The 14712-nt window shown below is 52.1% G+C and overlaps 3 protein-coding genes across 3 annotated transcripts, besides 13 other annotated features; all 3 read left to right on the top strand.

The window, feature by feature from the left end:
* Positions 1 to 2907: a mobile genetic element.
* Positions 1 to 9737: a sequence feature (areas not merged during assembly with more than two copies in the genome that could not be assigned to a particular haplotype).
* Positions 2647 to 2907: a mobile genetic element.
* Positions 2693 to 2712: a microsatellite.
* On the top strand, positions 3660 to 5321 carry Tc00.1047053507121.40 (beta galactofuranosyl glycosyltransferase, putative; the record flags this gene model as incomplete). Its single annotated transcript, XM_802970.1, has 1 exon — positions 3660 to 5321. One exon carries the CDS (start codon positions 3660 to 3662, stop codon positions 5319 to 5321), a length of 1662 nt encoding a protein of 553 aa, XP_808063.1.
* Positions 3766 to 3835: a sequence feature (A-rich).
* Positions 5341 to 5413: a sequence feature (A-rich).
* Positions 7827 to 7849: a microsatellite.
* Positions 8130 to 10607, top strand: Tc00.1047053507121.20 (trans-sialidase, putative; the record flags this gene model as incomplete). Its single annotated transcript, XM_802969.1, has 1 exon — positions 8130 to 10607. The coding sequence occupies one exon, from the start codon at positions 8130 to 8132 to the stop codon at positions 10605 to 10607; it is 2478 nt and encodes an 825-aa protein (XP_808062.1).
* Positions 9738 to 10979: a sequence feature (heterozygous, Esmeraldo-like haplotype).
* Positions 10681 to 10773: a sequence feature (A-rich).
* Positions 10980 to 14712: a sequence feature (areas not merged during assembly with more than two copies in the genome that could not be assigned to a particular haplotype).
* Positions 11509 to 11533: a microsatellite.
* Positions 11627 to 11655: a sequence feature (AT_rich).
* Positions 12281 to 12305: a microsatellite.
* Tc00.1047053507121.11 (trans-sialidase, putative) lies at positions 12559 to 14712 on the top strand (the record flags this gene model as incomplete). The annotated part of the gene is made up of 1 exon (XM_802971.1): positions 12559 to 14712. A coding segment is annotated over one exon (2154 nt), but the record flags the coding sequence as incomplete, so codon positions are not given.

The following is a 14712-nucleotide window of genomic DNA, read 5'->3' as shown; positions in this document are numbered from 1 at the left end:
CCCCATCCAATCCGCCACCTCCCACCAATCCCCACAGGCAGCGCACCGCACCGCCGACGCTCCACCCGATCTTTCAGATTGCCCGACGAAATCGTCGAGAAGGGCAATGGAGCTTATCCGTAAACGACGCTCGACTGTGGTACGAAGAATCGCCAACATCCCCGCTTTGGGCCAGTTATATGAGGAGAGCGAACGAGGTCGCTCGAGAGATGTGGGCGCCGTCAAAGTGAGAGCAGAGAATGTCCCTGGCGGGGCAATTCACAAACTTTAAGCCGCACGCACGAACAGCCGATGAACGAGGAGAGCTGTGCGGCCTTTTTGATGGCAATCGAAGTGGCGCCATCGACCCGACTGCAGCACGCCAGGACGCTGCGGTCCATGTTGCAAATGGATCGAACCCCGCTGGACATGGCGATTTCGGGGCTACAAAAAATTGCGGCGCGATAAGAGGCGAAGCAAGCGCGCCCCTTGACAGAGGAAGAGATTGGAGCAATTTGTTCGCGGCCGGACCGATTGGAGGGAACGTGTTGTCTTACGACTTGCGTGTATAACGGCGAGTCGTTGGTCCGAGATTGCGGCCTTGACAGCCAAGAATTTCACACTGGAGGCGGACGGGACCTTAATTTTGGATTGGTCCGTGGCGCCGAAGACGGCGAGGGCGGATCCCCACCGCGCCTCGCGGTCCGTGAGGATACGAGGGCAGGACGCGTTCGACACTATAAAGTTATGCAGGACATTTCAAGAAAACGAAAAGCTCACAAATATTACTAATGCCCAAGTCGAAGGAGCTCTGGCTCCTTGGAATGCCACGGCGCATTCCATAAAACGCGGTGCGTTGAGGCACGCTGCTGAAATCGTGGAGGCGTACAATTTGAATCCACACGTGATCTCGCTGTTGGTGAAGCACGTCGATCCGTTCGAACTTCCCCAGAACACAGTTCGATATTTGGGGAGGTACACCACAATGCTGACCCAGGTGTCGTCGCCGGTCGCATTGATGTGAAGGGAGACACTGCGGAAGGGCAGGAACCCTGGCTGAGAGCGGAGGAGCGTTTTTTCCATTATTTTCATCATGCTGCTACAATAACGAGACGCGCGACAAGGACGCGTCCGGCCACTCCACAAGATGAACACACTATCCCGTTACAGCAAGTCAACGTGCCCGTGTTGAACCTAGAGTGGATCAAGGGCCGGTTGAACCCGGCCACCTTGGAGAGTCTCATGCAAGTTTGGGGACTCGTCGGGCGGTCCCCTTTTCCTCTTTCTTCCCTCGGCAAAGCGCGCGAAGGCTCACGGAGAATTCCAACCGCTGATGCGCATTTGTTACGAAAAGCGGGAATTATCGAGGACGCTTCGTCCACAATAACAGGCGGATGAATAATACCCTTCTCGGTTGTGGTGGAGAAAACCACCGGTTTACGACGACGATGGATCGCGTGGCCACGCGACAAGAACAGAGACGACCCTTCCGAGGCTCATGCTCCTCTTTTACACATTTCCCATTATTTGCCACCTGTGATGGCTGAGGCCGCTTCCTGCCTGGATTTAAAGGCATCCTTTTCCCGAGTTTCTTTACCGCGGGAGACTCGGCATCTCTTTCGGTGCCGCATGGAGGACGGCACGCTGGTGGAGCTGACACGGCTCCCAATGGGATACAAGGCCAGTTCAGAAATTCTCCAGATTATTACTTCAGCAATTGCGGTGGTGACGACGGTGGTTCACCCCCTCTGGGCTGCACCTCCATTGGTCCGTGTCGGCGTTTGGGTTTATAATATACGCATTGCAGGGTCGAAAAGCGATGAGACATTGTGGGAAGCCCAAGTGCTTCGTAATGCGGACGGCCGTCGCGCCACGATGGGGGAGGACCGCAAATCGGGCGCCACGCAGTACACCTTCCTGGGGGAGCAGTTTGGTCACACACACCAGGCGGTATCCCTGAGTGACGAGTTTGTCCGGTCTGTACGCGCCATGCCGGCGCTCAATTCTTCAAACATCGCAGAAATGGAGGTTACGGTGTCCCGCTTTTTATATTTGGCTGCCATTTTGGGCACGCAATTATGCGACCACTACTTTTTCATCAAGGCAGTGCGACGACGATTATCGGCACTTAACCGGGGGATTGTGCTGGAGACATCCCCGGCGAACCTTCCGCCGTCAGCGGTTGGTTTGGGCGAGGGATTGCGACAAATCAATGAGGATAATCGTAGGCGAACCATCAAGCCCACGGAGAAGGCGTCGGCCGCCATCATCACGGATGCATCGCTCCATGGATGGGGAGCCGTTTTTATTCCAGACTCCGGCGACGTCAAAATTGCCGGAAGGAAATGGGGGAGGAAGCCTTTTCTTATCATGCAGGCCGAGGCGCGCGCGGCACGCTTAGCCCTATCGGCATTTTCCGCCATCTTGCCATCTACCACTGACGTTGGGGTGGACAACACCTCGCTGCAAGGAGCGGCGAATAAAGGCAGCTCAAAATCACACGCCATGACGTGGGAGCTGCAACGGATATATGGGTTTTTAGGCTCTCGCGGAATACAGGCATCCTTTGCTTACGTACGGTCTGCGGAAAACCCCGCAGACGGCATATCACGCGGTCGCGTTTTTACACTTCAGGACTTGGCGAAGGGGTGGAACTTGTGAAGGGCAGCGGCGGTGTCTTGTGGGTGGAGGACCCCAAAGTCTGCCAGCTAGTAATAAATAAATAAATAAATATTCCATCGGAATAGAGTGAGCAGGGCCACAATTGAGGCTAACGTATGGTATAATATATATATACACTTACTAGGTGTTAAACGTTGGGAATGTGGTGAATCCACTCTTATTCCGTTTATTCCTTTCTTATTCCTATCTGGTTTGGTTTCTATTATTGATAAACTCATGATCCGGCCAGCTGCCCAGAAGATTATTCTAATTTATTTATCGATCTATCCTTCTATGTGTACTTATATATTTCCTGTGAAAGGATTCTTTTCTATAGAAATGCCCTTGCGAGCGCTTGCCAATTTTTTTTTGCATTGATTACTTCTTTACATTTTTTTTTTATTATTGTTTTTCATGTCTAACTCTGCAGCTGGGTTTTATTACGGGAAAAGAAAAAGGTTCAAACGGATGGAGACCCCTATGGTGGTGCTGCTTTTTGTTGTTTGCGCCCAATAGGCAAATAAAGAAAGAAAATTTGGCTATTACGACAAGGTGCTGATTGAGGTACTGTTCCGTGCGGTTGTTTTTTTGCGGTGGTGATGGGGGAGGTGATTGGGGAAATACTGGGCACAAGGTGTGACTTGAAATCCTGAACTGCGTTTTCAGAATGTCTGGATGGTTGTCGCCCTGAGCTATAACAATTTCCTGTATTGAAGAATAGTTATTTTTTATTTTTCTGCCTGCGACGTCTTTATGCTGACCTGAAGTTTCTTTTCTTATTTGCGGGTGTCGATAGGACAGTTTAAAATATGTTTGTTGTTTTTGGGCATGTAGGATGTCTGGTGACTGTGCTTTTTTTGGGGGAGTTTACATGAGAGGAATGGGGATTGAGCAGCGTGGGATATGTGGTGAGTGCCGCAGGCTTGTTGGTCCGCGATTTGGGTGCCCTCCAAAATTCATGATATTTTGGGCTCCTCAACGAACACTTTTATTCTTTGTGGAATCATGTGGTATTACAAATGACACCCTGGACTGTTGTGTTTTGCCATCCTTTTTTTTTTTTTTTTTACGGGATGTATGAGGGCTTTGCATGTTGCGGCGAGAACTGCATTTGTTACTGTGTCATTGTTCTCTTTTTTTCTTTTTTTCTTTTTATTCTTAGCCGTTTTTTACTTTTGTTGCTTATTTTATTTCTGGTCATGTTGAGACTCCTGCGTGCTCCGTGCCTCCACTTCACTCACCAAATGGAGGTGCGTGGCCATTGCGCTGGAAGGAGTCTTTTTTTTTGTTCAAATTCACACAGAACCATCATTGGGCACATTTTTCTTTTATACTTCTTTTGTTTTCTTTCAGGAGATGCTTCCTTGGCTTTGCCTCCAACGGGGTATGCGCGGAGTTACACGCGCTTTAAAAACCGAAGCCAAAAGCCTTTTTTGGAAAGGATGCTTTATCTTTCTTCTAACATTAAATTTGTTGTCCATGTTGATGCTTTTTTTTTTGGAGTGGAGTTCATACTTCGTGACGATCCCGCGTATGGTTTTGGTGTTGGCCCGACCAGGGCGGAATATATCCACTGCGTCGGGGAAAGGCTTCTGGTGGATCCAACGACACGGCGGCTGGGGGGAAATAATAACGGGACGGACGTTATCCCGTTGATGGTGGTCCCGCTGATGCTCGATCTGATGGACTTTCGGAGGATGATGTGCAACATCAATGTGCCAATCCGGCTGTTGGTTTTGGTGCAGAACGGGCGGGAGGCGATGCTGTCGTTGTGCCTGCAGGAACTCGAGAGGGTCTATGGGTGGTCCGGACGCCTGGTTGTGAGTCGTCACCCGGAAAACATCGGGTACAGCGCTGCCGTGAACATCGGGTTACGACTTGCACTCTCGCTGCCGCGCGAGGAAGTGCCTTTTGCTTTTGTGACAAACAGCGACGTAAAGTTTTCACCCGATCTTCTTCCCAACCTTCTACGCGATGTGCATGAAATGGCGAGGCATGATGCCGCTCGCATGGATGAGTTGGCGGCGGAGGTGGCGAATGAGCCGAGCGAGTACAGTCCTGTTTTGCGACGGGGCTTGAGGGAGCTGTGCTCCACGGTGAACGATAGCCGATTGTCGACTTCTGCGCTGCTGCCTGACCGCATCCGTTATGCTTCTGTGAAGGAGCGTGAAAAGACGTTTTCGAAGCATTACGGGCACTTCTGCGCGTATTACAAAGGCAGTTGTTTTACATCTGTTATGTTGACACGCCTGGCGATCAGCACGGTGGGATATTTTGACGAGAACTTTTACCCAGCTTACGTGGAGGATGTCGACTACAGCTTACGCCTCCGTTTGCTTGGATTTCAGGAGCGAAATGTCTTCTACGGCAAATTTGTGCATCGCGGCAGCTCGAGTATTCGTCTCTCTAATGAGGTGGAGCTACCGGACGCTCTCTGGTACCGTCGCGTCAGGTCTTTGAGTGCGAACGATGCATATGCCATGATGAAGTGGAACCGTCCACGGGCGTGCAGTGGCGGGTACAAGGGGCCATATGACGGCATGGTCCCCGCATACGTTTGGGTGAAGGATGAGGCACGCATACAGCGCCTTCGGGCCTACGGGCATGATGAGGAGCAAGGGGTTCCAAAGGTTGAGTACGACAGGACACTTTTGTACCCTGTGAGGACGAAAGGAAGATGAACTGGCGCCAGTTGCAAGTTTTATGTTTTTATTATTTTATTTTATTTTTCGCTTTAATTATTAAAAGTTTTTTTTTTTAATTTTTATATTTACACAAATGATATTTAAGCGAGTACGCCATGGGTTTTAAAGAGCGCAAGCATATATTTGGCATGACAGGGGGAGGGTGCAGCGTCCAAACCTGGCAGTGTTGCCGAAGGTAAGAGAGGGCGGCAGCAAGCAGTAAAAGTGAAGATGATGAATGAGGGAGAAATAAAAGGGGAGGGAAGCAGAAAACAAGCCAAAAATATTGTGAGCACAACGCTGTTTCTCACCGTGGGCGATCGACACCGCAATTGGCTACTAATTTACCCACTGAAGGTGACACCCGTTTCCGCTGAATATGCCGCGTGCATATCTGTCGGGCTCTTTGTTTATTCTTTTGGTTTGTTTGTCTCCCGCACATTTATTTCTCCGTGCCGCCTGACCCACTCGTTTATTATTCCCCTCTCTGTTTTTGTGCGTGCACCGAGAGAAGGGCTCGGGGACATGAAGTACGCTCCCCTTCTGTGACATGCCACCAAAAACAGAAGGGAAGAAAAAAAGAAAAGTGAAGCGGGGAGGGGGACCATCGCCACGCGTCCTTTTCCCCGAGAAGGCTGCTCGCCACGCCATTGAGGCGCGCCGTGTGCTTCGCGAGGTCCGCTGGACTCGATTGGGGTGCCGTGAGTGATGGTGCGTGTGAGTGTGGCGGATGCGTCTCCCAGGCGTCCCTAGAGGGCCCTCTGGCCATTGGGACTGCGTGGAATGCGGGATTCTGCGGGGATATTTGGCCGTTTTGTTTTTCTTCCTCCATCCGCCCATCCCAAACCTCAACACGGCGTCTGAGCCAACGACTGCGACGGGATCCGTTGCGTATTTCTGAATCTCTTTTGCGTTGCAGCGGCAGGCCTGGTGTGTCCTGCTCGGCAGACACGGTGGACGGGAGTGGGCTGCCGTATCGGGAAAGCGATGGTCACGGCGGAGCGTGTTGCGTACGTCGCAATTTGGCGTGTTTGTGGCGATCCTTGCAGATGATGTGACGGCGCCTCTTTTACTTGCGGGGAGAGAAGCGATGCTCCACGGTGATGCAAACTTTGCGTGTGGAGGTTTCTCTTGCTGTTGGTTTGTGAATGTTTATTTTTTGCTTTTGCTGGAACACCACAGAGGGCGGTGTCTGCGGACAGCAGAGCATTGCGAGGAGGGGCATCGCACGATTTTTGGCGCGATGAGGCGGCTTTTGTGAATTTACGGTGTTTATTTTCAGGGTTGAGAGACTATTCTTTGCTGGAATGTATTGTGGGAGAACATCCGTGTGTTTGTTTTTCTTAATTAATCCCTTGGCATTTGGTGTCTGCCGTGAAACAGATGTTGATGGCCGTTTTATGGCGGCGAGATGCATTTTTATTTATTTTATTGGCGAGTGGGTGAATTGTTTTGCGTTCTGCCATGCGGCTTGTTGCTGACGGCAATTTGCCGCAGTGAGACGTTATGAGCGCCTCCGACACGAGGAGCGATTGAGCAGTCACCTCCTCCGCTCGCCGGTACACGCTGTTGAGGCGGCGTGATGGTAATGAATCGGCCTCTCAGAAGGGTAACAAGAGGGAGTTTGCTGTTCCTGCTGCGGTTCACGAGTGAACCTCCAATCTGTGGGCGGGGTCGCTCTGCGTGCCGTATTTCTTTGAATCTTGATGAGTTTTGCACATGGCCATCCACACGCACATGCACACAACCCCCCTGTTTGCCCTCCTGTGGACGGGAGACCGGGATGCAAGGGGAAAATGTGGCCCGTGCCAGCATGTGACAAAGTCTTTCTTGGGAGGGATTGCAACTGTGATGTACGTCCTGGCAGGCAGGAATGGAATGAGAGGGGAGCGGAGGGCGAGTAACAACGATTGTGTGCGGGGCAATGCGCAGTGACCAGGGCGGAGTGGTACTTATGTTGACTTTTCAAAGCATTTTTGTCTTTTTCTTTTGTGACGATGGAAAGAAACTTTGGGTGGTGTGCTATGGATTATTTGCACATAATTCAGAGCGGCAACACCATTCGCGGAGAAAATGAATGACATCTGCGTGAGGCTTGCTTTGTGAGCGCGAGATGGTCGGGGAGGCGTTCAACGCCCCGAGAGGCCAGGAGCAAAGAGGCCTGCACTGCGGCAAGCAGAGGGATGCACGCTCCTGTTGGTGGTGTTGCTGTGGAGCCCTGAAGTGCCTGCAGGGAAGTTGTTTTTTCGCTGCCTCATTATTTTATGGTTTGGTGCTTGCCGAGGTCTTTTGAGGCGGGACGTGGGATGCACCGAGAGAGCGAGTGTCGTGTGGCGGTGCTGTGAATTGGTGCCGCCCACGTTTGTGCACATATTTCCGTTTGTGTCCGCGTCGTTGCCGCGGCGGTGCACCGGGAGCGTGTGACTGATCACTTTATCACTTGCAGACTGTTTTGGCAGGACTTTGAATGGCTTCGCCGAATGATGAAATTCCGCGTCCATGTCTCTCTCTCTCTCTCTCTCTCTGTTTGTGTGTGTTGGCTTCCGCCGTGACTTGCCGTGTTGCTGTTTTCTGTGTGCGATGATGCTCCGTGCCGTCCCTTCCGGATTGTCTTGTCTCCTGCTCTCTGCGTGGGTGCTCTGCTCTGCTCCCCAGTGACGCGTCTGATGTGCTGCCGCTGTTGTTTTCTTCACCACTTATTGAACACATACACACGCTAGGAAGGAAAGCAACCAAACGCGAATCGCTACTGTGAAATTCGAGGGCTCTGAAAGGACCAACAACAGCACACACACACATATTTGTATGCTCTCACGTGTTGCTGCTGTGAAGGCACCCAACAAACACAACCGTCGCGGCGTGACCGGATCCAGCGGAAGGAGGGGGGAAGGAGGAGAGGGTGAGCCGCAGAGGCCCAACATGTCCCGGCGTGTGTTTACTTCCGTGGTGCTGCTCCTCCTTTTCGTGATGATGTGCGGCAGTGGAGCTTCGACCGCTGAGCAGGCAGGGGCCACTGTTGATTCGTTTAAGGGGACGACGTCGATATCATTTGCTAATTGGAGGGGGTTTAAGGAGGCCGGAAGCAAAATCACCTCGCTCCGTGTTCCTGGCCTCGTTAAAGTGGGTGAAGATGTATTTGCCGTTGCTGAAGCGCAGTGCGGGGAGGAGAACGGAGCCGGCAGCTGTGCTGGGATTGTGTCAAGGCACCTGGATATAAGTGGTGGCTCATTGGATATTTCGACGTCGGATATAAGTTTGTTTTGCATGCAGCTTGTGGACACCGCCGCGAATAATTTTGGGACAACAGAATTGTTGCGGCCAACGACGCTTGTAATTGGGGACAGTGTCTATATGCTCCTGGGAAACTACAGCCATACAAAGCCGCAGGTTGAAGTTAAGAATGAGCGGGGTCTTTTACTCGTGAGGGGAACGGTCACCGATGAGGGTGGAATGAAGAAAATCAGATGGAATGAGACACATGCAGTGAGGCCTGAACCCAAAGGAGATTCTTATTCCTTGACCGAGTTAATTGGCGGTGGAGGATCGGGCGCTGTGATGCGTGACGGCGCGCTTGTGTTTCCCATGCAGGCCAAAGGCAACGATGGAAGGAGCGTTTTACTGTCTATGAGTTTTACCCCGTCAAAGAACAAATGGGAATTTTCATCCGAAGCGACTGGTAACGGCTGCAGGGATCCAACCCTTGTGAAGTGGGAAGACCAATACGACGAAAGACCCTTCATGATGGCTCATTGTGCTGGAGGCTACTATGACGTTTACAGGTCCACTCCGGAAGGAGTCAGTTGGTATAAGTTGGGTGAGCCAATTAACCGCGTGTGGGGCAACTCGCGTGGTCGAACAGGGGACGGCGTCAAGAGTGGATTTACCACCGCAACCATTGAGGAAAAGGAGGTGATGCTCGTCACCGCGCCGGTGTATGCCGCAAAGGAAAATGGAAGTGAAGAGGGTCGGCTTCATCTTTGGGTGACGGACAATGCACGTGTGTATGATGTTGGGCCGGTATCCCGTGAAAATGATGACGCAGCCGCCAGCTCGCTGTTGATGAAAGATAATAATGAGGAGTTGATTTCACTGTACGAGAACAAGAAGAGCGACGGATCATACAGTCTTGTTGCTGTGCGTCTGACCGAGAAACTGGAGCGGGTAAAGGAAGTGGTGAATACATGGAAGGATTTGGACAGCGCCTTGCAATCATGCAGTTCCGGTTCCAGTGTCACTGTTGACACGCGCAAAAAGGGTATGTGCAATGGTCCTGTTCCCACTGAGAGGCTTGTTGGCTTTTTGTCCGGTAACTTCTCTGAAAACACATGGAGGGACGAGTACCTCAGCGTGAATGCAACAGTGACGAATGGAGAGAGAAGGGTTCCCAATGGATTGACGTTCAAAGGGTCCAGAGCAGGGGCGGTGTGGCCTGTTGGCGACATGGGGCAGACTGTGCCGTACTACTTTGCGAACAACAAGTTCACTCTTGTGGCGACGGTTTCCATCCACGAGGTGCCGCAGGAGGACAGCAGCCCCATTCCTTTGATTGGCGTGAGGATGAATGACACCAGCAGCACAGTGCTCTTTGGTCTGTCGTACACCCATGAAAAGATGTGGTTGGCCATACCGGGGAATCGTGCTACTTCGAAGCGTGTTGATGATATTGTTAAATGGGAGCCAAACAAGACGTATCAGGTGGTACTGCGAATGGATTCTGATGAATGGACTGTCATTGTAGATAAAAAGGAAATCCACAACGCGGAATATGATAAGAATCTGTTCGACTCGCACAGGATTTCACACTTCTACATCGGTGGGGACAGTAAGGACGAAAGTGCAACGGGCGGCCACTTGACGGTGACCAACGTCATGCTGTACAACGAGAAACTGTGGGGAAATGATCTGGATGAACTCAAAGCCAGCAAAGTCACTATTCCATCACTGGGTGTTGAGAAACAGCCCACAGGACAGGTGACCGGCACAGGCCTCTCGGTTGCTCCAGAGTCAAGGAGTGAAGAAACCACTCTGCCTTTGGTTGAAAATGGAGACAGTGAGGACGTTGGCACCGCACCGGTGAATGCAAGCACCACGCCTGGGGAAACCAAGATCCCATCGGAGTCCAACGCAACAACCCCCTCGGACACTGGCATTTTGCTTGAGAAGGGGCATTTGGGCGATTTGGCGGCCATGTCTCTAATTGGTGACAGCACCGTGCATGGGTGTGTGTCTCGGGTGTTGTTGCTGCTGCTTCTGGGGCTGTGGGGCACTGCGGCTCTTTGTTGAATGAATTGGGGAGAGCAAAGTTGCGAAATTCTGTGGAGCAACAACTGAGCGGCATTCAGCCATACTCAATGAGTTTTGTTGATTTCATTTTCTTTTTCTTTTTACTTTTCTTGTTTTTGCTTCCTTCTTTTTTGCTCCACTCTTCCCTTCTCTTTTTTTTCTTGTTGCCTTGGGGCAACCACTATGGACTTTTTTTCTTTTCTACTCTTCCCTTTTTAATTGTTTTTTTGCTGCATTCTTCCTGTGAGGGGTGCCGTGTGTTTCCGCCCAACTGCTCCACTCGCACACCCACCGACACGCTCATGACGACGGCCCTGTGCGCCTCGCCTGCTGCACGCATGAGGAGGGGCCGCGACGAACGGCGCGCTGAGGGAGCCGTGACGTGTGGGCGTGCGACGAGGGCCTGTGGGGCGGAGCACACATTTCTTTCCCTCTTGTTTTGTTTTTTAGCGGCCAGGGCGGGCAGACACCCGCAGCGCCACACACACACAGCCACACCCTGCCGCTTCTTTAAGGATTTTTTTTTGCTTCGCGTGTGCATTTCACGCGCTGGCAGCCTCTTCGGGGTTGGCCTCGTGAGTATTTCTCCCTCCTGATGATTTTTCTTTTTTTTTTCTGCGCTCACTCCCCCGATGGAGAGACGCGACTCCCGTCATGTCTGCGTGCTTCTCTCAGTCCCCACACACGAGTGACTGTGCTCTGCGGGCCGCACTCACGCGCCGATGAGAGGGCTGAGGGGAGCACCAACACGCAGATGACCCCATGAAATATAAACGATGTGCGGACACATGGAGGTCAGACGGTTGAAATGCATGTAAATATCTTTTCAATTTTATTTTCGGACAAAATATGCAGACAATTTCTGGAGCAACATGGTATTTGGGTGCTTTTTTTGTGTGTGTTTTTTCTTTCTTTCTTTTTTTCTTCTTTATTATTTGGGTGTAGCCGTAGTAGAGGACGACTTTTTTCATTTTTTTTTTTTTTCTTTTCAAAGTGTGAGGGGTGGAAGGGTGAAGATGAATTTTTTTAAATTTTAATTTTTTTTTATGAATTGCCGCTGCTTTGTCTGCAGTGCAATGTCATGAGTTTGAGCAGTCTTTTTCTCTCTATTTCTGCCATGCACTTCTGCTGTACATTTTTGTTTGTGCGTCCCCTCACATGCTCCGCTCCTGTTTTTACTTCTTTGCCTCGTGTGTCTGCAGGCACACACAACCACATGCACGCAAAAAATGCACATTGCAGTGGATTTGGATGCTTATTTTGTAGCGTGTGCTGGCGGTTGCGGGTGGCTGCTGCTTCCTCCGTGGGCATGAAGGGAAGGAGGAGAGAGGGAGCGCGCACCGCGAGTCACTTTTGCTGTTGGCGTGCTGCACCGCCTGTGACTTCTTTGAGTTGGGCACCGAATCCCATTGTGGGTGTGATGGCTGGAAATTTTGTCGCCACGTCATGGCTGGGTGAGGATCCGCTTCCGCGTGTGGCTCTTTGGGTGATTGCTAGGTCCGTGTGCGCTGTGTGTTGGCTGCGGGCTGTGGCCGTATGCCTTTGGCCGTGGGATTGAACTGGAGGCGGTGGCGGTGTGTCTCCTCTCGTCCATGTTGGGTGACTGTTGGCGGTGTGCGTTTGTTGTGTGGAGGGCCGAATCTTTTCTCCCGCGGACTGACGGCACTGCGATGGTGTCTGTGTGTGTGTGTGTGTGTGAGGGCTGGTGTGGGCGATGGTCCTCCGTGCCGTCCCTTCCGGATTGTCTCGTGCCCCACTCACTGCGTGGCTGCTCTGCTCTGATTCTCACTGACGTGTCTGATGTGCTGCCGCTGTTGTTTTCTTCACCACTTCTTGAACACATACACACGCTAGGAAAGAAGGAAAACAAGCGCGAATCGCCACTGTGAAATTCGAAGGCACTGAAAGGACCAACAACAGCAGCACACATTACCCACACACACATATTTGTATGCTCTCACGTGTTGCTGCTGTGAAGGCACCCCGCACACACAACCGTCGCCGCGTGACCGGATCCAGCGGAAGGAGGAGGGAAGGAGGAGAGAGTGAGCCGCAGAGGCCCAACATGTCCCGGCGTGTGTTTGCCTCCGCGGTGCTGCTCCTCCTTTTCGTGTTGATGTGCGGCGCCGCGGAGCCTTTGCGGACCCAAAACTATGGAACGAGAGTGGACGATTCCTATGGAAGACACAGTTTGGAGCAGTTGCCAAGGGAGTATCCAGTCGCAAACACAGCGGCCGCTGGCCACATTTTCCGCAATCCCCATCTTGTGAATGTGGACGGGATGCTGCTGGCCATTGTTGGAGCTCAGTTCAATGGATCTGTGGGGAGCGGGAGTGCGTCCATGCAGTTGATGGCACGGATCAGCGTTGATGGTGGGAGGACGTGGCGGCCGTACGCGGGGCCAGAAGATCTTGACGTTTTTGCTGCACGCCTTCACCAGATGTTGTTTACCACGCCTTACAGACTCTTCGGACCGCTTTTTGCATTTGTGGAGGGCTACGACTTACGGAAAGGGGCCAGAATTCGGTTTACCGATGAGTGGGGAGGAAGTGGTGTGGAGTCTGTTATCCATTTTCTGGAGACGGGGCCTAGACGAAGCGGAGGTTTTTCGATGAATTCCGTCTCTATGAGCATTCGCCTTCCTTATCCCTATAAATCCGACGAATTGATTGGCTTCCTCAACGATGCCAGTACTCCCATCACGAAAATGACGGATGGCACGCTCGTGTTTCCCGTGCAGTTTCTGACAATGGGAGGGAACACTGCGTCCACAATCATGTACATGAATCCCGGTCAACAGCACTGGACCTTTGCGAACAGCGCGACACATGCAGGCTGCACCAACCCCAGTATCCTTGAATGGGAGGCTGGGAAAATCATCATGATCACCTCATGTGAGTACGGTCGCCGAAGGGTGTATGAGTCGACTGACAAGGGGAACACGTGGACGGAGGCTGTGGGGACGCTCTCGCGCGTGTGGAGCAACTCATTGGCAGGTCTTGGGCTCCACATTCAGAGTGGATTCATCACTGCAACCATTGATGGAAAGAAGGTGATCCTCCTCACCCAGCTGGAATATCCCAGACACGACAGCAAGGGCGAGATTCACCTGTGGCTAACGGACACGAACCGCATTTACCACGTTGGCCTGTTACCCACTGGGTATGGCGCGACCTCCAGCTCTCTGTTGTACGCGAATGATAAGCTGTATTGTTTGTACGAGGCCGGTGTTGGAAGCAGCTCCGGAGCCTTCTTCCTGGATCTGGCTTCCGAGCTGCACTGGATAAGGCATGCGCTGGATACTTGGGCCGCGAAGGACAATGCCTTGAGACGATGCAGCTCAATTGCCTCAGGCGCCGCGCTGTCAAGAGGGAACTGTTCTGTTCCTATCCCCACGGCTGGGCTTGTGGGCCATTTGGCCGATAGGCTCCGTGGGGACAAGTGGGAGGACGAGTACCTTGGGGTGAATGCCGTTGTGAGGGGTGCGGCGAAAAAGGCTCCCAGTGGGTTGACGTTCGAAGGGCATGACGCAGGGGCCGAGTGGCCCGTGGACAAGCAGTGGCCGACCAGACCGCTCCACTTTTCAAACTATGGGTTTACTCTTGCGGCAACGGTGTCGATTCACGAGGTGCCGAAGGGCATCACTCCCCTGATGGGCCTGAAGAAAATGGGGAAGACAACACTCCTGGGACTGTCGTACGATAATAATATGGAGTGGAGCGTGGAGCATGAGTTGTTCCCGAAGCATTTTACCGCATGGGAGCTGGACAAAACGTATCACGTGGTGCTCAAAATGCATGACGGTGTGGGCTCCGTGTACGTTGACGGGACTCCCCTTTGGAATATGAGGCTGAGAAATTCGTTCAATGAAGGGCTGGACGCGGTCTCACACTTTTACTTTGGCGCGTACGATGAGCAGTTGAGCAGCGGAAAAATCCATGCGACGGTGGCGAACGTCTTTCTGTACAACCGTCCGTTGAATGAAACTGAGATTGGCGCCCTCAACGCGAATAAAGTCACCATTCCACCTCCGGAAAGGAAGTCGGCGAAAGCGGCGGCAGCTACTTCCCCGTCCGTTGAATCTGCCAACGATAGGGTGAACACA

This window comes from Trypanosoma cruzi, genomic scaffold (genome assembly GCF_000209065.1).
Source record: "Trypanosoma cruzi strain CL Brener 1047053512077 genomic scaffold, whole genome shotgun sequence".
In the NCBI taxonomy this organism is placed as follows: Eukaryota; Euglenozoa; class Kinetoplastea; order Trypanosomatida; family Trypanosomatidae; genus Trypanosoma; species Trypanosoma cruzi.
This window is presented reverse-complemented; position numbering and strand designations above follow the sequence as displayed.